The 22297-nt window shown below is 40.3% G+C and overlaps 1 protein-coding gene across 8 annotated transcripts; it reads left to right on the top strand.

Annotated features, from left to right (window-relative positions):
* Nucleotides 1-1180: 1180 nt before the first annotated feature.
* Nucleotides 1181-21222, top strand: ACOT9 (acyl-CoA thioesterase 9). 8 transcript variants are annotated; one of them, XM_042867150.1, is made up of 17 exons: nt 2635-2699; nt 3951-3977; nt 4969-5108; nt 6929-6974; nt 9403-9532; nt 10228-10398; nt 10492-10529; nt 11697-11780; nt 12359-12462; nt 13063-13136; nt 14791-14858; nt 15635-15746; nt 16811-16901; nt 17427-17512; nt 18338-18425; nt 18607-18757; nt 18997-21222. In XM_042867150.1, the coding sequence occupies exons 6-17, from the start codon at nt 10244-10246 to the stop codon at nt 19053-19055; spliced, it is 1110 nt and encodes a 369-aa protein (XP_042723084.1). In that variant the 5' UTR covers nt 2635-2699; nt 3951-3977; nt 4969-5108; nt 6929-6974; nt 9403-9532; nt 10228-10243; the 3' UTR covers nt 19056-21222. The 8 variants fall into 8 exon arrangements, with proteins under 8 accessions (XP_042723077.1, XP_042723078.1, XP_042723079.1 ...); XM_042867143.1 differs by lacking the exons at nt 4969-5108; nt 9403-9532 and adding an exon at nt 1181-1276 and having other exon boundaries at nt 2608-2699; XM_042867151.1 differs by lacking the exons at nt 3951-3977; nt 4969-5108 and adding an exon at nt 5462-5526 and having other exon boundaries at nt 2620-2699.
* Nucleotides 21223-22297: the final 1075 nt, after the last annotated feature.

Here is a 22297-nt window from a genome sequence, read left to right as displayed (position 1 = left end):
GATGATTTCCCGAGGGCTTGGTCAGCCTATTTATTTGCACTTCTGATGGGAATGAGTGTAAGTGTCCTGGTATTAACTTGTATTAATACAAGCATATGAGGCGCCATGTATCTTTCTAAGGCATGTTTTCCCCATGTCCTCCACAGAGACAGAAGCCCATTCTGGTCTTAGCCCACAAGAAACAGTCATGCTGGTTCCTCAGGATCCTTTAATGGTGATGTGATCAAACGTTTGATTCAGAGTTGGGAAGCTCAGCTCGACACTTGCACTGATAACATGTTTTTAATTTGCATCTAATTGCCTGAATTTTCTCCTCTGTTGAAGGCTGGAGGGAAAGGCTCAAAGTGGGCACCAGCTTTATTTCCTTACTTTCCACTAATCAAACTCTTCAATTTTTGATTTTTTCGGTTGCTGGAAGTTTCCTCAAGTTACTAAATTAGTGCCTCTCTTATGCCCTGTTGTTTATAATAGATAAAGAAGGGTAAGAAAAGCTTATCTGCATTAAAATGTGGCAAATTAATGTTTGTGTTTTTTTTTTTAATTACAGTATTGCTTATAAGTACTTCAGTCCAAATTATATCTCTTTGTCAAATCTCCAGAGCAAAATATTCATATTCAGATAATACTCAGTGTTGATCTGTTATTTTTCCTGACCAGTGTTAGGACAGCATTCAGGGTTCTCTTAGCATTTCACTTGGCTATTTGTTGTTGTTGTTGCTGCTAATACTTAGAATTGATATTTATAAGTTCATAGTTGCTTTCAGATATTTTTTTTTCAAGCAACTTACAGTTTATCAACACTGGCAAAAATATCCATTTATAGCAGAGTGGTAAGGAAATACTGCGATTGTACTGCTCAGAATGTGGGGTAAATGCAGAATTTACAGGTCCCTGCAATCAAACTACATGGAATATCCATATACTAGAAATACAAAGAGCATTACGGTATTGCTTTTGAAGACGTATTGCAGAATCATAGAATCACAGAACGGTTTGGGTTGAAGGGAGTTCAAGCCCACCCAGCCCCAACCCCAGCCGTTGGCAGGGCAGCTCTAGCAGCTCAGGCTGCTCAGGGCCCCCTCCAGCTGGCCTTCGGCGCCCGGCACCTCCCTGCCTGGGGGCGGGAGCACCCCAGCGGAAGGGCCGCGCAAGAGCGCTGCCGCGCCGTCCAGCCGCGCCTCTATGGTGCTGGAGGACCGCGTGCCTGGGGCAGGCGTGGCGCCGCGGCGGTGCCTAGCCGCGGTAGGGACGTGGGGAGCACCATGCTGGCTGCACGGTAAGGCTGCCCCGCGGGCTGGGCGGGGCAGAGCACGGCAGGGCACGGCAGGGGGGCCATACTTCCCCTCCGTTACTGTGCGGTCCGCCGGCCGGGGGGACGGGTTGTGGCGGAGCGGGATGCGTCCCGTGGCTCCTGACGGCAGGGCTAGGCGCGGTCGCCGGCTGCGGTTGTAGTGGGGGGAGCGTAGGAGCGGGCAGCGGGCTCTGAGGTGAGAGGCAACAGGTCGGCTGCTTGCCGGGCTGTGAGAGGGGAGCTTAGCCCCGAAGCTAGCGGAGGGCTGTACCGTCACTACCGCTCTGATCGCTGTGTATGGGAGTCTGCGGAGCTCCTCAGCCCCGGCTTGAGGCACTGGCAGCCCCCGTGTCTTGCCAAGAGGACGCTGTTCTATCCGGGGTTTTATTCCTTCATCCTGTGCTGTGCTGTCACCGTTCTGCTTGCTGTGGTGCCTGGTTAAGCACTCGGTGAATTGCAGGGTGCGTTCTGTTCTGTGGAAGGTTTCATGGTTGTCCCTTTCTGCTGAGCAGCTAAGGGATAATCCTGCTCTTTGGGCTAGTTCAGTGTTGCACCCATACCAAACCGTGAGCAGGAGCACCAGGGTTAGCTGATTGGCGCTGACTTGGAGGCTGTGTGACAGGCACCTCAGGGTACTCCACCTTACACTTCTGTGCATTCCAGCCCCATGCAGGCAAAGCCTGTGTTTGGGGTCATGGTTGATTTCCCAGATGTGCACAGATCCTGTCTGTGTCAGGATGCCTGTGGTGTAAAAGCTAGAGTTTAGTCTGAGCTGGTTGTCATAGGGCATCAGAGAATCATACAGTCGTGGAATGGCTTAGGTTGGAAAAGGCACTAAAGCCACCAAGCCCCAACCCCTGCCATGGCCAGGGCTGCTCCCCATCAGCTCAGGCTGCCCAGGTCCCCATCTAACCTGGTTTGGAGCTCCTCCAGGGATGGGGCACCACAGCTTCTCTGGGCAGCTGTGCCAGTGCCTCATCACTCTCTCAGGGAAAAATTTCCCCCTGACATCTACTTTAAATCTCTTGTTTATTTAAAAATTGTCTCATCTTGTCCTATCTACCCATGTAAAAACAAAATGATTTCCCTCTTGCTTCTGAACAGTCACAGTCAATATTCACCTCAGTGAATCATTCATCCTTCCTGTTTGCAGACGGTAGCAGCTGGCTTGAATTGCTGTATAGATTGCATCTGGTTCTAAGAAATCAGACTAAAAACAAGACATGGGGGTTCTGAAGTAATCGGTGCCATTCCAAAGTAAATCTGATATTATTCTCACAACTTTAAAACTAATCACACTGAATTCCTCCACATAGATTGTACACCATGCGGAAACTTCCTTCTCTTCTGGCTAGAACGTTGGTGTCTGGGACCAATGGCTCACCATTGCTTCCAGACATGGCTGAAGGTAAAGTAATTGCCTGTACTTTGAAAGATTTATGAATGTTTCTCAGCAGCTTACTTTGTTTATATGGTTTGCGTACACTGTGAACGGGCATGCCCTTGACTCTTATGTTATAAATGTTTAGAAAGTGTCAGAAAATTACTGCATGTTTTTGGAGATACATGGCAACAAGTACGCGTGGGTCACTGAAGTTACAGATGCCTGGATCTTTAGTCTTGGAACAGCAAGCAATTCTATTTGGAGGAACAAGTCTAGATAGAAAGTCAGTGCAATAAAACACGGTGCCAAGGAGCCTGAGTAGAATGGCCAAAAGACAGAGGAACTGAGTGGAAATAATGAGTGGTGCAGAACTTTTAAGTTGTCAGTACTGCTAATTTTATGAAGTTAGAGAAACCTGTTAATCTGATTAGTGTGATTGCCTTGTGAAAATGCGCTCAAAGTTCAATGGAGCTTTGTGTGGAAAGATTCTTTTAACACTCTGCTACTAATAAACCACACTGTTGCTGTTTCAGAAGCATTAAAAATGTTCCCTTGCATTCTTATCCCATGTACTGAGAAACAAGGAGGAGGAAGAGCACTGAAAATAGCACTCAAACTACTTCTTTGTGGACTTCTGCCTATTTCTGATACTGTTTTTCCCTTTTACTCTAAACAGAAACACCAGGTTATCCAGTTAAAGAGAAGATGAGGGCTTTCGGTTATTAGATAGCTTTTCTTCAATATTCCTTAGAGACAGTAATTTAAGAGGTTAAAGGAGAGAAGCAAGGATACAGGACATTGCATAATTGCAAATATTGCCCTGCTCTTTTATTTGGATGTTTTGTGATTATATCACCTAGGAGGCCTGTAAAAGTAGCAAAGCTACCCTGACCTTGCCTCCATATTGTGTCTAAGGAATACTAAGATTTTTTGGACTATAATAACAGTAAATATTTCAGGTTCTGATCTAAAACTGTAGCACTTAAGTACGTTATGCAAGCTTCTGTTGATAAGTTAACTAGTTTCCTTGAATTTGGTAACTCAGTTGAAACCACAAATGTATCAGCTATAAATTTTTGGTGACGTGCAAGGACAAATTACTTACAGTTAGTAAGTTGTAAACTTACTTAGTAAACTTAGTTGTTTACTAAGCTTCAGGCCTATCTAATTAAATGGAGTTTAGGCAGGTAAAATGAATAAGTAAAGGCCCTTAATAGATGTAATTTCCATTGTTTCTTTTAATTGTTAATCTAACCTGTGTTTTCCACTCCACAGGACACTTACCCATTCATGTGAATAATGGTGTGTTGTGGTAACCTGTATATATTTTAATATTTGCTAAAATGCTAAACTTCCTTAGCTACTGTTTTGCCTTACTTCAGCACTATTGAAAAGTGAAAACCTCTTCTTTTCTGTTGACTTGCCTAAAACCCCCTTTGCCTTCTTTAAGGTTTGTTGGTTGTTGACATGTGGCTTGTTGATCATGACAAGCGAGTGGCTCTGGTCATCTCTGTGACCAGACTGTTGTACTGGACCTGTGTTTGTTTCTGATAGCATGCTGGATAACACATTTTTAACTGCCTCATGGGATACAAAATCTCTTACGTAGCGGTTCCTGCAGTACTTAGCTTCGTGTTAGGTGTTTGAGTGAAGAAGGCTGTCAGTCATACAGATGCAGTGGATATCGTCATCCTTCCCAGAAGGCCAGACCAAGCTCTCTACACCAGATCTGGTGTAAAATGTGTCCTGGTAATGTGCCTCAACCTGGGGAGGCCCCTGCATAAGGGAGTGGGGATGGCAAAGGTGGATGCAGTGAGCTTGTCCAGCAGCCCTCATATACTTTGTTACTGTGCTGCACAGCTTAAACAAACTCAGGCCCTGCTGCTCTGGATTTAATGATCTACTGACCACAGATGAGGAATTAGCGTGAAATACACAATGTGATAAGAGATACAATCCATTTGTTGTAATTGTTGCACGTGTCTGAGATATTTGCCAATTAAAAAAAAAAGTGCATGAATTTTTATGCTTAATTACTTAATTCTTTGCTTTTCTAGATGTCGATTATTTTATAACAAATGTAGTTTTCCCAGGGAAAAAAAAGAGAGGAAATATATGCTTATGAGCCCGTAAAATGGACTAGATTTAGATTGGCAACATCTTAGAAACACTTTCACAATATATTCTCTTATTGTTAAAACAAAAATTATGTGTTTTCAGCTTGGCAAATGTATGCCTAGAATTGAAATCAGAAGTATTAAATTATACTAACGGTGTATATACATGTTTGCAGGTTTGGACCCATGATATTTCAGAGCTTTTTACCTCTCTAAAGCTGACAAGGAAGATGAACCTAGTTTAAACCAAGACAGAGAAAGTGCTGTTTATTCCCTTTCCATCCCTGCACAGCCCACGCGCTATTGGAAATTGGAGGTTTTGTGTTCTAGAAGCTAAAACAGTGTTTCTGCTAACATTGTATTAATCAGTGCATGCTATGGCAGCTTCACAGGTGGGGCATGAGTAACAGGAAAGTAGTACTTATTATGTAAGCAAACCTGCTGCTTCTTGAGAAAAAGGAGTCAGAACTTTCTGCCTCTTTAAAAAAAAAAGAAAAAAAAATCAACTCTTCAATTTCCAATCATTTTTTTTTTTAATTGACATTTTGTTGTTGGAATTAGTAGTAGAACTTATTTCAAAACATGTTTAGCTTGGTTTCCCAAATAAATGAGGCCTAAGTGATCTGTTTTTTTTGTCTGTCTTCTTGTCCCCTTCTTCTTCCCTTCCAGAACTCTTTGTTGCTTGGTGCCAGCAAAAATAGATGAGCACAAATCTCGAACCGTGTATCCAGAAGGTTTGTGGAAATTGCCTTTTGAATCAGGGATGCCGAGGGTCCTAGAGCTAGTGTTGCAGGTTGGCCAGTGACCTGATGGCAGTTGGCAAGTACCTGGCCTCTGTATGTATGGCAGCTGGCTGTCAGGCTGGCATAGCTCTGGGCTGACCACAGCTCATGCTGGTGCTTGACTGGGGGGTGTCCAGAGAGAGCTGAGGGTGCTGCAGGTAAGGAACGAATGGAGGGCTCTGTGATTTAAATTTGTAGGGAATCAGGCTTTGCTCCAGAGTTTGGTGGTCAGCTGGCTAATCTGTGTGAATACTCACAGAAGTGTAGGGATTGGAAGGAACTTCTGGAGATCATCTAGTCCAACCCCCAGGCATTCAGTTTGTAGTGTGCAAGGTCTGATGGTGTCTCATAAAAATAATCAGCTCATGAGTCATTAGCAGCCTACTTTCTGTTTCCTTGGGAATGTTTTTTTTTCTTTTTTTGGTAGCCCCTCCCTGATGTGTCAGCAACTATTTTGTCATAGTATTTAAACCGTCTTCTGTAAGCATCTGTGCTTTCCAATTCTCAGATTTTTCTTTCTTTTTTTTTTTTTTTTTCTTTTCTGAATTTGGGAATTTTTGCTACTTGTTTTAGATGTTTCCAAGAAGCATACATTCACCTGCCTAACAGTGATGGAGAATTGTCATAGGTGTGATGAGACCCTAGCTCACTTCATAGTCCTATCTAATGAAAGAGTAGAATAACTCTCTAAGTGGGTTATTCTTGAAATTTAGGAAAGTCCTAGGCAGAGGTAATATTAACACAGATAGTGTAGACAGTGTGGTAAGCAATTTTACAGAGCTCTCTTCAGTGTTGTTCTTTAAGGCTGCTAGAAATTTAATATAGAGTCCTCCTAGTAACAGCCAGTGTGCAGGCATTGCCTGCCCTTCATGGGTAGATCTAGCTAAAAATGATCTTTTTTCACTCTGTGTCTTCCAGCTGCACAATTCTTTTTATGGTCCGTTAATGACTTTCTGATCTGTGTTATCTTTGTTTTCTGTTTGTGTTTAGGCTAAAATATTTTCACATTAGAATTCAGTGATCTGGTCTTGATCTGCTCTTTCTTTCATTCAGCTGTTAATTAGCACTGCAGGCATTTGATTGCATTAACAGACACTCAAGATGCATTCTTTGTTGGCTGTACAAAATAAGCTACAGAATCATGTTACTCAACCCATTACTGTCATACACCTACTAACAGCATCGGTGGATTTGGCCAAACTTTCTTTTTTTCAGGCTATTACTTGCATGAATTTACTTAATTTTCTTATTCTGGGATGAGGATTGTGCTTTTTAGCACTAAGCAACCTCATATTCATTACGTGCAGAACCAAGCTTGGTTTGCTTTGATTTTTTTGTGTTTGTTTTGTTTCAGTGAGAAGCAGATTGAGGGATATAGTGGGAGCATCTACCAACTGGAGGTACAGTGTATATTAAACTTACTTCTTAAACCCTGAGGGAGCACAAAGTTGTGGTATTAGAAATCAACAATAATCACTAAGTGATGGGAAGAAAACAAGATTGAAACTAAAAAGTAATGCAAACAAAGTTTCAAATTGTTACTCTGTGAATCACAAACTTCTTGGATTTCTCTGGCAGATCTTCTGCATCAAGGGAACAAAATACATGAGCTTGACGCTTACAAGATTCTCCTGTTAACTTGGAATCTGGTGGAAGTTTAAAAGCTTCAGAGCTATACTAGAAACGTTATGTTGCAATTTTCTCTTATCTCTTGGTGGATTATCCCCATGTTGAATTTATGCTGTACTGGATTTCTAGGCAACTGAGTTGGTTCTGCTTGCAGCAGGCCACACGTGAACGGCCTGGCTGCATCCATGCAGCCATAAGAGTGTAACCTTGGGGCCTGTGCTCTCCATTTGGGAGTATCTCAGGCATTTTCTCACTCTGCTGTAACTTAACATTTAATTTGCATCATGTCAAATTTTGTCTTTATCCAGGCTACCTGCCTCCCCCTCTACTATCTTGGATAAGCCAGAGTTTACTATAATCCCGTAACTCTGAAGAGTTCTGAATAAATCAGTGTGGCAATCAGGGGAAAATTTGTTGCTGATTGGTTGGTTCCATGTTTATTTTCTTGATCACTGATTTTCTTATGACTATATTTGCTGAGCTCATTTTACACTTAGTGCACTGATAAGGAAATGTGGAGAGGCTTGCCTCGGTGGAGTAACTGATATATCCTGGCTCTCTAACTAGATTCATCTCAACAGTATTATAGGCACACTGAAGAAAATACCTGAATCTGTGAGGCTGGTTTTTAGTTGGTAGGACTGATAATCAAGCATGGTGGGGCTTGAAATTTGTGGTAGGTCACCTGTTGATGGGTTGAGAAGTTTATAGAAGTCTTTCCCTCCGCCCAGAATAGCTAAGGAGGAAATGTGCTATATGAAGTACTGTCTAAGGATCAAAGCCTTACAAGGCTCTGGAAAAATCTAGTTCTCTATCATTTCTTTTCCCCCCACTGACACCCAGTCTGAAAGGAGAGCTGGCTGAAGCCGGGATCACCAAAGCAGTTTTTTTCTTATATAGGCACATTTCTTGTGCTGTATAAAATACAACATAAGTGGTTTGCAGGGCATTGTACACTTCAGTTGTCATGCGGAAGCAAGGTCATGGAGCCCATAGTTGGGAGTGCTGGAGAATGACTTAGGCTTACTGTGTGGGAAGGTTTGTATGTAAGAAGGCCTGTAAATTGGTCTGCAATACAGGCTAATGCCAGATTAATGGGATGACTGCATGAACTGTAATGAGGTCTAATGTAAAATCGTAGCCATTTCAGAAACAAATAATGTCATTTTGCAGAATGTTTCAGGCAGTTATTAGCTACTACTTAAATTAAATATTATTGCTGCATATAGAAGTATTATCAGTTGAAAAATAGTATTGCCTTGAGCTCGATATTTCTGTATAATGAAGAGTACATTCTGAAGCTGAAGGCCAGAAGAGTTCTGTTGCTGACTCAAAGGAGCCTGGAAGGCACTGGTGAAAACAGAATGTAGTTGAAATGTTGTTGTTTTTTGTGTGCTTGCAGGCAAATTTTTGATTGCTTCTGATTAATTTCTCTTAAAGCTTTCACTAAAAGGCCTTGAATACAAGTATTTTTTTTTTTCTTTAAAGCAAATGTAAAGGTGCATCATCTTGGACGCTGCACCTTTTCTTGGTTAACTGGTATATTCCATTTCTGCACAGTGGCGTAACTTAGAAAATAGTATTTTAGAGTGGGTTGTTATCTTCTCTCTTTTTTTGAAGTCTGTGGTAATCATGTTGCCCAAATGAGGTAAAACATTTCATTTTTTTTAAACACTAAAAAGAAAAAAGACATTTTTTACTAAACTTCTACTGTTTTTGATTACACAGTATTACTGCTTTCTTCCTCTCCTCAAACGTAAAAACCCAAGCCAAAGAAGTCACTATCTCACGGTATGACTAGTACTCAAAATCAGTCCAAAGCAAAAACTTAAGACAAACTTTCTATTTGGTGAAAAGGTTCTTCCATTTTATTTAAAAAAAAAATATATATATATATTTTTTTAATTGACTTTGTTAAACAGAATGGCACTCAAACCACAGCAGTGCCTCATGCACTACTGAATGAATGGCACATATCCACTACAAATTTACAATTGAGTTTAGTTAGTGTTTTATGCCTTCTCTTGCACTGTGAAATGAGTTAATAGTTGTGCATACACATCTTGCTTTACTCCTGAAATATCGTGTGCTTAACCCTGAGTTTTCTAGTGCTTTATTGTTGATTCAAAGGATGTTGTGATCTACTTGCTTTATTCAGTTAGGCTGCACTGTTAAGGTGAGGATGTTTTGGATGAACAGGTAAGAGAATATGATGGGCAAGGTTGTTGCATCACAGATGGTTGTGCAAGGAACAAGCCTGGAAGATTGGAAGGAAATGACAGCAAGTTGGCTGCACTGCCTTGTGAGACTTGCAGCTCCTCTGGACATGGTGGGGATGGAAAAGTAACTGAATTATTGCTCCCTTTCCTGTATTATTTCTTTTCACAACTTTCCAGTTTAGCTGTAAGATAACTGAATAGAAAGGGAAATACCTGGATTAATTCTCAATTTTTTTTGTGTGCTAGATAAGTGTATGCTGCATGAATTGATGCTGAGAGGGAAGAAATTATCTGTAGATGACAGCAATTCTTAGCACATTAGTTCTCTTAGTTCTTAGTACTAACCAGTACATCTGCTTTACTTCTTGGGTGAGATTCTAAGTTAACTGTCCTCTAAAACTGACGGGGTAGGAAGAGCTGTAGTACAGTAGCTATGGAAGACATGAATAGGCACAAAACATTACAGTTCAATTGTACGTAAGTTATGTTTTATTTTTTAAACTAAGTTGTTCTCAAGGAGAATCAATTTTGTAGTGCTCAGAATTGGATGTGTTTTATTCATCTCTGTATTGTAAAGTGTGTGTTTGCCACTGATAGACAATACTACTTAATCCTTTCCTTCAGTAGTCTTGCTTTGTAAATCAATTTATGTGCCTTTCTCTTTCTTTTCAAGACACACTCGTTTTGCCTTAGAATGCTCAATTATTTTTTATTTTTCTTTTGGTTATGTGAGATCTGTTAGCTGGGGTTTCAGCTGTCAAGTATACTGTTGTCATAATCCAGAGAGTGTATCTTTCCTTGCCAGGGATCATGTGCAAGCAATGCAAGAAAGAAAAGCTCTTCATACTTTACTGGCAAAACGACAGGAAGATCTCCCTCCTAGAAGAATGAAAGATAGCTACTTGGAAGTTCTTCTGCCTCTAGGAAGTCAACCTGAAATACGAGAGAAGTATCTGAATGTACACAACAGTGTAAGGTAACAGAGCAAGTATATTACGCCTACAATAAAGTGTTAACTTTGATGTAGTATGGATTCATTTATGTAATTATAAAACAATGTGTCTTACAGGTTTGGAAGGATACTTGAAGATCTGGACAGTTTAGGAGGTGTGTATATGAGCCTGTGAAAAGAATATGGTAATAATGCAAAGAGAGTAAGTTTGAGTACTGCTTGTTATAATACGGTGTGTCCATAGAGGGAGGATCACATCGATATGACGTCCTTCTCTAGGGCGAAGAGAACAAGATAGCAATGCTGAAAGAGATGGAAATCCCAGAATCATAGGGTTTGGAAGGGACCTCTGGAGATCACCCAGCCCAACCCCCTGCTAAAGCAGGTTCCCTAAGCACGTGAAGGCATAAGGGCATTGGACCATCTGCAGAGAAGGAGATTCCACCACCTCTCTGGGCAGCTTATTCTGATCATTTATAAGATTCTGTCTTTGGCAATGGGATTCTGATAAATCCCATTCAGACTCTTATTAACTGAATTGATGCCATGACTAATAGGCATAAAAGTTCTTTTGAATTAGGGAATTTTAGGGAAAGAAAACCTTGCATTTCCTGAAAATCTCCTGGACAGAGATCTTTTATCTCATTAAATACAGAGAGATAATTTTGAAAACTGTACTGAATGAAAATCACTTGAATACTAAGAAAAATACCTTTGCAACATTGTTACTCTGAGTCTGTTTACTTGCATATACTCTTCTGAGCAAAGCTAATTGAGTTAAATAGTCATTTGGTAGCAGGTATTACAGTGTGATAAATACCTCCAACCGTGACTTCATGCCTGTGAGGCATAGCTTATCTAATCTGGCACCTCTTCAGAAGAATCAGTATTTGAAAACAAGTCCTCAGATAGTATCCCTGAACAACCTGCATGAAATCAAAGTAGGCAGTGAGAAGGTTATGAAAGATCTGTGGCAGACACTGCAGGGATTAGGGAACAGATGAGGTGGGAATGGAAGGAGTGGAGTAATAGGTTAATTTAAATTTCTCTTTATAGTAAGTAAATATGCATATAACTGACACAGCTGCTAAATTACTGCATTTTTTTTTAAATAGCAATCCCATGAATTATGTACATGAAAATGTGGACATTGTGCACTCCTGTAATATGATACTTCAGTTTGGGTTTTGTAGGTGCCTCTTATGCTTCACAAAGATGGTTTTGATCTCTTTTGCTAAAGTTCTTGTTTAAAAACAAAAACAAACAAAACAAAACAAAAACTAAGAAAACTAAGATCTGACTCCATTTTGGTCTCTTCACAGTTCTTATTTGCTATACTCACACCAAGCAGGAAATGCAGCCGAGATCTCCCTTATCCATAGTTACAGCCCTGGTAGATAAAATCAGTAAGTGGCAATTTGATCAGTAGAAATGTTTCCATCTGTTTATCTTGCTCAGCAGCTACTGTGTTGCCATGGTTGTTACTGAGGATACCTTCCTCCCTCTCCTGTTGAATTCACCTTATAATGGTTTGGCTTTGAATTCTGGAATGCTCAGGGTTTTCTTGAAGGGAGGAACAGAAGAGGATGCTTTTCAGAATGTCATATTTCCCTACCTTTAAAAACACAACTTTAACATCTCCTACGCTTCTGTGTTTGGTTTCGTATTAGCATGTGCATTTCTTAGCTCTGTTATTAAACAGTGTTTGTTCTGGTGCAGCTGGGCCTCACTCCTGTCACGTTTTGCTGAACCCCTGTGTGGGTCGGCCATCCGTCTGACAGATGCATGCCTGTTTCCTCTTTTGGTTTTAGTAAAAACAGGTAAAACAGAAACTGCAGTGTTGTCCTTTGCAGCCCTATCTTTTCTGACTTTTCTTCATGTGTATTGCTGCTCACGTGACACAGAAACACACGTCCTAGAAAAGACTTTCTAATATGAGCTATGAGTGAGTTGTCCCCAGCATTCTCCAATGTTTGTCTTGTAGATTTGTGCAAGAAAGTCATATATCCGGACTGTGACATCAAATTTACAGGCAATGTTTCTTGGGTTGGGAAGACCTCAATGGAAGTGAAGATGCACATGTTGCAGGTTAGTTCCTGTGCCTCTGCTGTGACAGTTACAAGTTGCTGCAGAGTGAGTTCTGGGTGATTACATTAGCAGTCTAAGTTACGCTTTCTAAAATGACCAAGATGATTTCCATTGGTCTAGGTGTGGCAAGGTACTGTTCAGTACTTTAATTTGTCTTAAGCAGCATTTTGTAATGAACTTTGAGAATGGTATACTCATAGAGACAAAATGGGTGGCTCTAATGTGGAAGATAATGTTACGCACTGCATCCCGGTGCTGAGAGTGGTGCCAGTTTGGCACTGATAACAAATTGTTGTTTTGGCATTTCTCAGAATAAAAGGTAAGTCATTTTACAGTGCCTATGTTGATTTTATTCTATTTTATTTATTTTATATTTTAGATGCAAATAGTAGATAATTAGCATTCCTCTGCTTAATGTTTTTGTTGCAGAATTCCTGAAGCTGGAGTTTTGTGTTCTTTTCTGCTTAGTTTTTTGTGAGAGGTTTTAGATGGCAAACTGAAAGTTAAGTGCAATTGCATTGGTGATGTCAGCTGAATAACTTGCTAAAAACCTTTTGTATTTTGAGAGTTTAAGATATTATTGTTTCCTGTCTCTCTCAGCTACACGATGGTGATTACAGCCCTGTGTTAGATGCAACCTTTGTCATGGTGGCCAGGGATCCAGAAAACAAACGGTAATTTGTAAGACAAGGAAACAGTCTTAACAGACTGCTACTATGGTGAAAGTGTGAAACATGACAGTTATGTATGTGCGAAGCTGTGCAGAGTGAAATGCAAATGAATTGTATGGTTGATATATTCTCTTGGCAAGTGCTGCTTTGCTAAGGCAAGCTTCAGAGCATTGAATTCAGGAGTCAGGTGACACTAGGAATTGCTGCTAGCCATGTGGTCTGTCCCTTTTTTGTATCAGATTTTCCTCTGTTTGAATGACTGTCCTCACAAAAACAGAAACACACATGTTACACAGTAATAGAATTAACTGCTTTCTTGCCTAAAAAACTGAAAGATTGAGTCTCAGTGGTTCAGAGTCACAGAAAGGCTGAGGCTGACAAGGCCCTCTGGGTCCAACTGACCCAACCCGTGCCCCAGCAGGGACACCCACAGCAGGGTGCCAGGCCCACATCCAGGCAGCTTTTGAGTATCTCTAGGGAGGAGACCCCACAGCCTCTGGGCAGCCTGTGCCAGTGCTCCATCAGCTGCACAGCACAGAAGTGCTGCCTGGTGTTAAGCAGGAACCTCCTGTGCTCCTGTTTATGCCTCTGGTCCTCCCACTGGGCACCTGCTTTAGAAATGGGTTGAGGATAACTAAGGAGAAATGTGCATGGACTTGTGCAGGTAGCTTAAGTCTTCCTACAGACTTCAGTGGCTGTTCTTCAGGCCAGCTGGCCACAAGCCAACTGTGTTTAGAAAGTGCAAACTTGCATCTCAGCCTCTTGGGGCTTTGACAAGAGAGCTAATGGAGAGGGGTCCTGAGCTGGAAAGAGATAGAATGAGCTGTGCAATAGAGCAGGAGCTGGTGTGTCCCAACGGTCCAACATTACAACAAATGTATGTGTTTATATGAGTGTTTGTGTGTCTAAACATTATATTATTTTGAGCATTTGTTCACATATATATATATATATATATATATGTTTAAAATATAAAAAAATAATCTGTGGAAATTACAAGGACGAATGGGTCTTGAAAATAAGCTTTTGCCTTGCCTTGTGAAAAGGAATAATTAAGCTTTTTACAACTACGTTAGAATACATTTACTTGTGCAGTTAAACAGACATAGGAATTAGGACTCGAGGCAGCCTCACATCATCTTTTTTGATAAGCAGTGCACATGTAAACAGCTTTTGGCTGTTGATAAGGCTGTCATGGGAATGTGTAGATTACAAGAAATTTTGCTACCTACAGCACTGTGTTGTTTCTATTCCAAGAGGAATGTTACTGTTGAAGTTTTTGTACCTGTTTTAAACTCTGCTAGATCAACTTCTACAGAAAACTGTTGAGAAACTCAGCAAATATTTAATGATCTTCCGTGTAATCTGTGGTACGGTTTTGGCTCCTTAAGAAACATCACTGCATCAGTTATTTTTTTTTCTTAATTATGCTTGATTGTGGTTGGCTCACTTCACTGCCTCTTCAGGATTGAGGTGAATGTGATATTCCGTGGGCAGCTGCCATTATGAAATAATAGAATTTATTTCTGTGATATAATCTGAAGTACATCTTTTAATCTCACAGCATGTTTATAAACGTAAATGGAATGCTTAAAATGTTTTTGTGGGACAAACTCTTTTATAGTCTGTAACTTACCAAATAAGCCTCTGTCCACAGGCCAGCCTTTGTTAATCCGCTTGTTCCTGAGAGCCCTGAGGAGGAAGAAATCTTCAAGCAAGGAGAATGTAAGTTGTATTTCTTACCAGAATGCAAATTTGCCTCAAGTCCAATTTAGTAGCTGGAAGGAAGTAAGCTGCAGAAGTTCTGCTTCTTACAAGTGGTCCTAATTTGTTTAACACTAATTTTTTTTGTCACGTCTCTTGTGTCAATATTGTGGAGAGTTTCAAAGACTGCTGTCTCATTTTTGGAAGCTCTTTAGCTAAACTGATGGACAAGGATGCTCCTGTTGTACTCTGCACCCCGTATTTCTATTTCCAGGCTGCTATCTTGATGTCAGCACTGAGGGGAACGTGGCCTTTGTGGTTGGTTGTTTGTCCCCATGGTGGGTCTGCTGGAGCAGCTCCTTTCCTGTCTGGGTGCCTGTGAACCTTTAGGAAAGACACTCAGAAAATGGAGGGTAGAAGTAATGCAGCTGCATCTTCACTTTTTTTATCACGAATTTGCATTTGTGTACCATTGACAAAACCTGAAGAAGGTTGGTTTTTTTCTGTAGTGTTTCTTGCTTGATAAGTGTTTCTGATCTTCAGGGGGAGTACATAAATTCCCTCTAAGAGCAGCAGATATTATTCAACAGGTCTTTATTTTTTCTTAGTTGCAGTCAGTTCTAAAAGCCAAATTTCTGTTTTGAGTCTAGTAATGTGAACCTCTAGCTTTTAATTTAATGGAGGAATAAAAAAAGAGGGAAGTCATTTGATTCCAGATTAAAATCTTCAGAGCCAAATAATGTGTTTTGTTTTCTTTCACCTTTGAATTCTAATATACTGATTTATTTTCTGCTTAGTGAACAAGTTGAAGAGGATTGATTTCAGCACTGCTTCCTTACTGAAAATGGCTCCCACTGCAGAAGAAAGAAATGTCATTCATGACATATTCCTTAATACACTGGACTCAAAGTAAGGAAGGGAAGGGTGGAGGGGAAAGGAAGTCTTGAGAAAGAAAAGTGTTTTGAGTGGGCTGTTTGTGGGTAGTCTAGTATGAAGTCATACATTTTGCTTTCCCATTTCACCATTTAAACTCTGGGGCATTTTACTTGGAAATGCAGGCACAAACTTTCATATCCAATCTACGCTTCTTGAAAGAGTCCTTCATCATCCAGGAGTGTTAGCTGTGCCAAGCTGATGGAAGAAATTTTGAGCAAGCTGTTATGAATAATCTCAAGGAAAGAGGTTAATGATGTTTATCCAAATAAGGGAATTGGATGGTTTTACAGCTGTGTGACTTGCACAATGCAGGAGTTTTCTGCGTTGATAGAAAAACTTCTTTCAGGGCAGGAATTGAACATATTTAAATCAGGTAACCTCATGATGCATTTAAGGTATAATGCCTGCCAACATTCTTGGAGTGAGATTTCTGTGAAATTGTCCAGTGCATGAGGTTGTAGAAAAATGTGCAATAAGACCAGTGCACTGTTGTATTTGTGGATAATTTCTTTAACTTTCTAGCATTGTGTAATTGTTACTTTTAAAGTTGTTTACCAAGTGAGACATACCTTCCATTAAAATGAACAGCTGGGCCTTGTACACATTCTGCCTGGATTTGAACAGCTCCAACTCTCTGCATGCTTGATGTTGAATTTCTTTTTGGGCTTATGTACTTTTAATTCATGGTGTGACTTAATGAGCAACGTAGAGCTTTTGTGGATAAGTGTATGCTTTGTGAATATCTTTCATGTACCTTTCTCTTCTTGAGATTGATGGTTCACATGGGCTTGGACATGAGCAGGCATTTCTGCAAGATGAGAACTGTAGGCTTTATGATGCTGTAACAAATCAAGAATATCATTTTAGATAAGGCTTCAGGATCAGTTGGAGCTGCTTTCAGTGACAACATTTCTGGGTGGTTGTAGATTTTTGTGTGTGTGTGTGTGTGTGTGTGTGTATGTGCATTTGCTTCTCGTGCATTTCTGACTTTCTGCGTTCTGTTATGTAGGTTATAAAGTGTATTGTCTCATCCATAGGACAGTAAGTTTTCGGAGTCGTATATTGCCACCCAATTCAGTGTGGATGGAAGATGCAAAGCTAAAGGGCCTACAGATTTGCCATCCTCAGGTATTTTGAAAAATGTGAATAAATTACAAAAATATTTACTTACTGAATTATGTTTGATCTTTTAAGACTACTCAATCCATTATTTTGTTTAGTTTCTGTAGTCCTTGCAGTGTATTTAGATTTTAGTTTCTTCTGCCATTTTTCTACTAATAGGAAAGAAAATCCATAATTTAGAATACAATAGAAAATATCTATATGGATTACCACTGCAAAATAGAAGATTTTTCATTGCCTTTTTTTCCTACCAAACTGCTCATTTTGTCTAAAGAAAAATCATTTGCAAATTACTTGAGTTGGACTTCCAACTGATGACAGTCTTGAGGCTTTTGCGTTATGTTATCAGATGAGTAAAGTTGCCTAGGACATTTGGAGTTCTGTGTATGTATTTCAGTAGTGCTCCTCATGGGTTCAGAAACTCAGAGTAGAATTGAGATGCAGACTTCAATGCAGCACTTTGAGGAAAACAGATGTGATATAGCAGTTTGATTTTTCTTTTTTTTTTTCTTTTTTTTTTCCTGTGTGCAGGAGCGGAACATCTTCAACAGGATCTTTGGGGGCTTCCTAATGAGAAAGGCATTTGAATTGGGATGGGCAACTGCTTGCAGCTATGGGTGAGTTGCAGACTTGCAGTATTTATAAGATCATAGAATGGCTTAGGTTGGAAGGGACCTTAAAACCCACTCATTTCAAACCTTCTGCTGTGGGCTGGGCTGCCCCCCACCAGCTCAGGCTACTCAGGGCCCCATCCAACCTGGTCTTGAGCACCTCCAGGGATGAAATCCAGAACGTAATGCACAGTAGGTTGATTGGGATACCATGCTAACCAACCTATTGACATGAATAGAAGAGACCTTCATGTCTTATAGGATGTTCCACTATTTGTGTGCAGCACTGTTTTTCTTAGAGTGCCTGTCGTGTTTGCGAAGAGATTTATATCTTGTTCCTTGGAGCTTGGTTTTTAAACATGTGAAGATAGAAAATACATCTTTTTTTCTGTTTTGTTTTATCTTGCTAAGCTACTGGGATGGACTTTTGAAATTTTCTTTCTGAATGTTTAAATAAACGTTCTGTTAAATAAGTACTGCATCCGCACGCAAGAGGAATAGTTTCTAGAACAATTTCTAGTAGCAAGTTGTGCTTACAAAGTGTGAAGGAGGTCATAACCTGAGACAGATGGTATGAAGATTGTCTAGGAAGTGTAAGTCATAAGATACAACAATAATGCAGTATTATATCCTTAAAGGACGTGTATTTTTATGCGTTCAAGAGCTTTTGTCCACTTACTCTTATCCTCGGTGATAGCACATTTCTTTAACACATTAAATAAAAACCTTATTTTCTAGTGTCCATTTATGAAAATGCTGTCAAAGAAATAGTTTTGATTTCTGCAAGCATACCAGCTGTTAAAGAGAAAATTTTCCCTTTTTCTTGCTCAGGTGTTCCAGACCTTTTATTGTCTCTGTTGATGATATCATGTTTCAGAGGCCAGTTGAGGTTGGATCCATGTTACTGCTTTCTGGACAGGTGGGAGCTGATTTCTCTTTGAAGAGCAGAAAAACTTATGCTTCTTGTTAGCGCTGTTAGACACTGATAACAAACAGCACGTTACAAGAGAGTATGATTTTCTGTAGTAAAATGAAGTCTGCTACAGTTTTTTGGTGTCAATGATATACTATGAACTGTAACTTCTGTCTGAAATGTTTAGGTCTGCTACACAGAGAAAAACTACATCCAGGTTCGAGTCCACAGTGAGGTTTATGATGCAAATACCAGAGAGCACCACACAACCAACATCTTCCATTTCACATTTATGTCAGAGAATGAGGTCCCACGTGTTGTCCCCAAAACATATGGAGGCAAGTATCCAAATAATGCATTGTCACGATAAGTGTGGAAAAGACTTTCTGTTGTAACACTGATCATCTTACTAGATGAATGATTGGCATTTGAATAATACAACAATTTTTTGACAAAGGACGGTTATTTTATGCATTGATGACAATAAGAATTGCCTCTTAAGCTTGTCTTTCTGCGTAGTTGCCCAATATCAGCACTAAGTTTCTCATGTCATTCTCTCTTCTTCACCTTGTTTCAGAGTCCATGTTGTACTTAGATGGGAAGCGACACTTTGCTGCAATCATGAAAGAAATCTGAGAGGCACTGAATGCTGTGTCAGCTGTGTAAGCAGCATAATGGCTTGGAAGGAACTTTGTGAGCCATCTCTGGAGACATGTGCTTGCAGTATCAAAAGCAAGCAAAGCAACTCCCCACTCCTTTTCAGTGCTATTTATATATTTGCACATAACTGGATTTTGTTTTATTCTCTGCTCTTAGGATTTGTTACAATCTACTTTGGCACATCAGTTCTGTTAGGAAATAAGACTGAAAAACTTTAGATAGATGGCTTCTCTTGTCTGCTTTGAAAGATCTCATTACCCCCCCTGTTGTCTTGTCCCCATCTGCCTTCTTTCCCTCGGTAGCTCCCCTTTGTGTTTTTCTGAGAGGGGATGGAAGTTCTTTCAGAAAAATATCTGCCATCAGTAGATACACACAGCTGAAGCCATTTGACTTGTATTTGCAAGTAAATTAGGTTTAAGGTATTGTTTTTGAGGAAGGACACAGGCGTCTGGGCAGCAGCAGAAGCTCAGAAGTTCTAAGTGTGTGCACATTGTCCAAGCAGGTGTTTTCAATCAGTTGGGATTTTACAAGACTGTTGCAGCTTCTGGTTTGGATGGTTTCCTGTCCTCATGGGAAGAGTTCTTCTGTGATGAGGTGGCTGGAAGGTCTGTTCTGATACTCTAGTTTTATACAGCTGGTCCTGTCAGCCTCTTTGAAGAACTTTTTTTTTTCCTTTGCTGTAACTGCATGCTAGTTCTTGGATGAACGATTTCTTACTGCCTGCACAGTTCTGATTAGTGAGATTGGGTAAGGCTGGGAAATGGTGTTGTAGAGCAGAATGTTTTGGATTCTTAGGGCTTGGAGGTAGAGAAGTTCTTTAAAGGTTCTTTTCCACTTGCATTTACTTGTTGGCTATTGGTCTCGTGCTGGTATTTAACCTTAGATGGAATTTGCCACCCAATTTGGGCTGTATTCCCCCCTTCAAAAATGGGATTGTGTATGTTTGATTGATGCAAGAATTATATGTCCAGAGGATCTGTGCTGAGCAGATGGGAGAAAGTGATGTGACAACACAGGTGGATGATACAAGTTGTCAAACTAAATCAGTGGGTTGTGATTTTTATTTCAGAGTAAGAAAGATTTGAAGATTCGTGTTTAGGAGCAGCTTTCCTTGATCCTAGAAGGATAGTGTAAAGTTAATGGCTCTTAAATTGCTTTTTCTGCAATGAGATGATGTTACACATCTGCCTTTTCTTTCTAAGAATTTATTGCCTGTATTTATCGGTTAGGCAGCTTTCCATTGGTGGAACCAGGGCTATTATCTGACCGAATGGGATTAATGCACTGCAGAGATAGCAAGCTCCTGGTTCATGGCTCCTTAAATTTCTCTCTTTGGTTGCTGATTCATATATCAGTTATTTTCTTTAACGGTTAATGTCACTGTGGGTATGTATTACATTTTCTGTTTTCCTTATTTCTAAAATTCTTTGGAAACTGAATATACTTGACTGACTACACAAGTAGAGAACTGAAATTCCATCCCAGCTTCTTTCTTCCACACTGCCTATGTCACTGCTGGGTATTCAGAAATAAGCAGGAATGCAGGAAATGGAGAGAGATGTTTCAGAACCAGGTGCTTCTGACTATCTGCAAGCTTTTATCATTGACCCAGGGGTCCTACATTGGAGGGCACCAAATTGTTCCTCTGTCCTTTCTGTTTTATTTAAACATGAAGTTATCATCATTTCTAAATTCAGCTTCTGAGAGGGGGGTGGGAGAGAAGAAAAGGAGATGGCAGAGTCTGAAGCAAAGCATGACATCGCACCTCTGGGCACAGGAAAGAAAAGGAATACATGACTGAAGATACTTAAAAGGATGGGGGTGTAATAGTTCATGATAACTTAACCATTTACTGCAATCATAGTAGTTATAAAGATGTATTTACAGCTATGCAGAACTTGTGTGTTTATAGATACATATATAAACCATGTAGAATGCATCTTTTACTATATAGAAATACAATTTGTTCTCGCATGTTTTTAGTCTGTGACAGTAACTCCACACTGTCACCTTTGAAAATAGGTAAATGAATCTTGGTTCAAGGAACATCATTTGTGCATGTCTCTGTGTACCTGTGCATATGAGATGAAAATAATTTATTTTTAGATCTTGCATTGAGAATAAAAACATTTTACCATAGTAATTAATGCTAAATTTATATTGGAGCCTAATGAGCAACCCCTTACTGGACTTGTCTAGAGTTATTAATTGAAAATCTTTGTATTAATAGCTAACATATCTGGCTGGAGCTCTGTAGCAGGAAGTAGATGATTCAGTGCTGTTGTGCCATGGGGTACAGAAAGAAGGAGGGGGGCTGTGAGAGTTGGATGGCCTCCCCCACACCCTCCTCAGTTAATGCTGCTGTAAAAGGAGAACTCTGCAATTGGCTGAGTGCCCAAAAAGCACTTTGTTTTCAGTGCCTCTATTTTTCTGTGTTTAAAAAACAACCTTCCCCTAACAGCTTCTGGGAGCAGCTCTTCAAATATTTGTGATACTGTGGCAGCTAAGTCACAATGTAAACCTGCTGCAGCTCTTAAAGCACTGACCAGTAAGTGAGGGCTTTAGTTCAGAAACTGCCTCTAAAATTACTGCATGTCTGATTGCTTTTGCTGTATGTTCAGCCTTTGGTGACAGATTGGCTTACTGGTCCTCCTTGATTGCATTTTAAAGTTGGTGTGCGTGACAGTACTGCTTCACCAGCTAAAAGGAAAAGAAGAGAATGGAGGTCTTGGCCCTGCATCTGGGCATGTCATGTTCCCAGGTATGCTAACAGGACCAAGGGCACCTAGCTAAGGGCAGGAACCAGCCTTGCACGTAGTAGAGGCAAACGGGTTTCCATACTGCCTCAGCACTTCATTAGCATGAATGAGTCAGAATGAACTTCAGATGTTTAATTGCAAGTGCCTCTGCTCTGCCTTTGCCAACTGCGGACCACATTGACACTGATGTATGCAAACTCTAGTTACTTTTCTTGGTGCTTCTGCTGGAAGATCTCCAAACCTCCACATGCTGGCTGTATCACACTAAGTGTTAATCAGTCACCCCAGACTCTGAAGTAGCAGCTATCACGGCATCATCCTTAGTTACACGATTGATTCATTCCTATTTTACTGCATTTATCAGGCATGTATGTAACATGAAGAACATGATCCTTCCAGCAAATGTCAGCGCAGAGTAGAGCTGTACGCTTTCAAGAGCTTTATCACTCTGTCCACATG

Source organism: Lagopus leucura, unplaced genomic scaffold, assembly GCF_019238085.1.
Source record: "Lagopus leucura isolate 7727_CA_CO unplaced genomic scaffold, USGS_WTPT01 Super-Scaffold_100001, whole genome shotgun sequence".
Classification (NCBI taxonomy): Eukaryota; Metazoa; Chordata; class Aves; order Galliformes; family Phasianidae; genus Lagopus; species Lagopus leucura.
The sequence above is the reverse complement of the archived record's forward strand: the minus strand, read 5'-3'. Positions and strand labels throughout refer to the sequence as shown.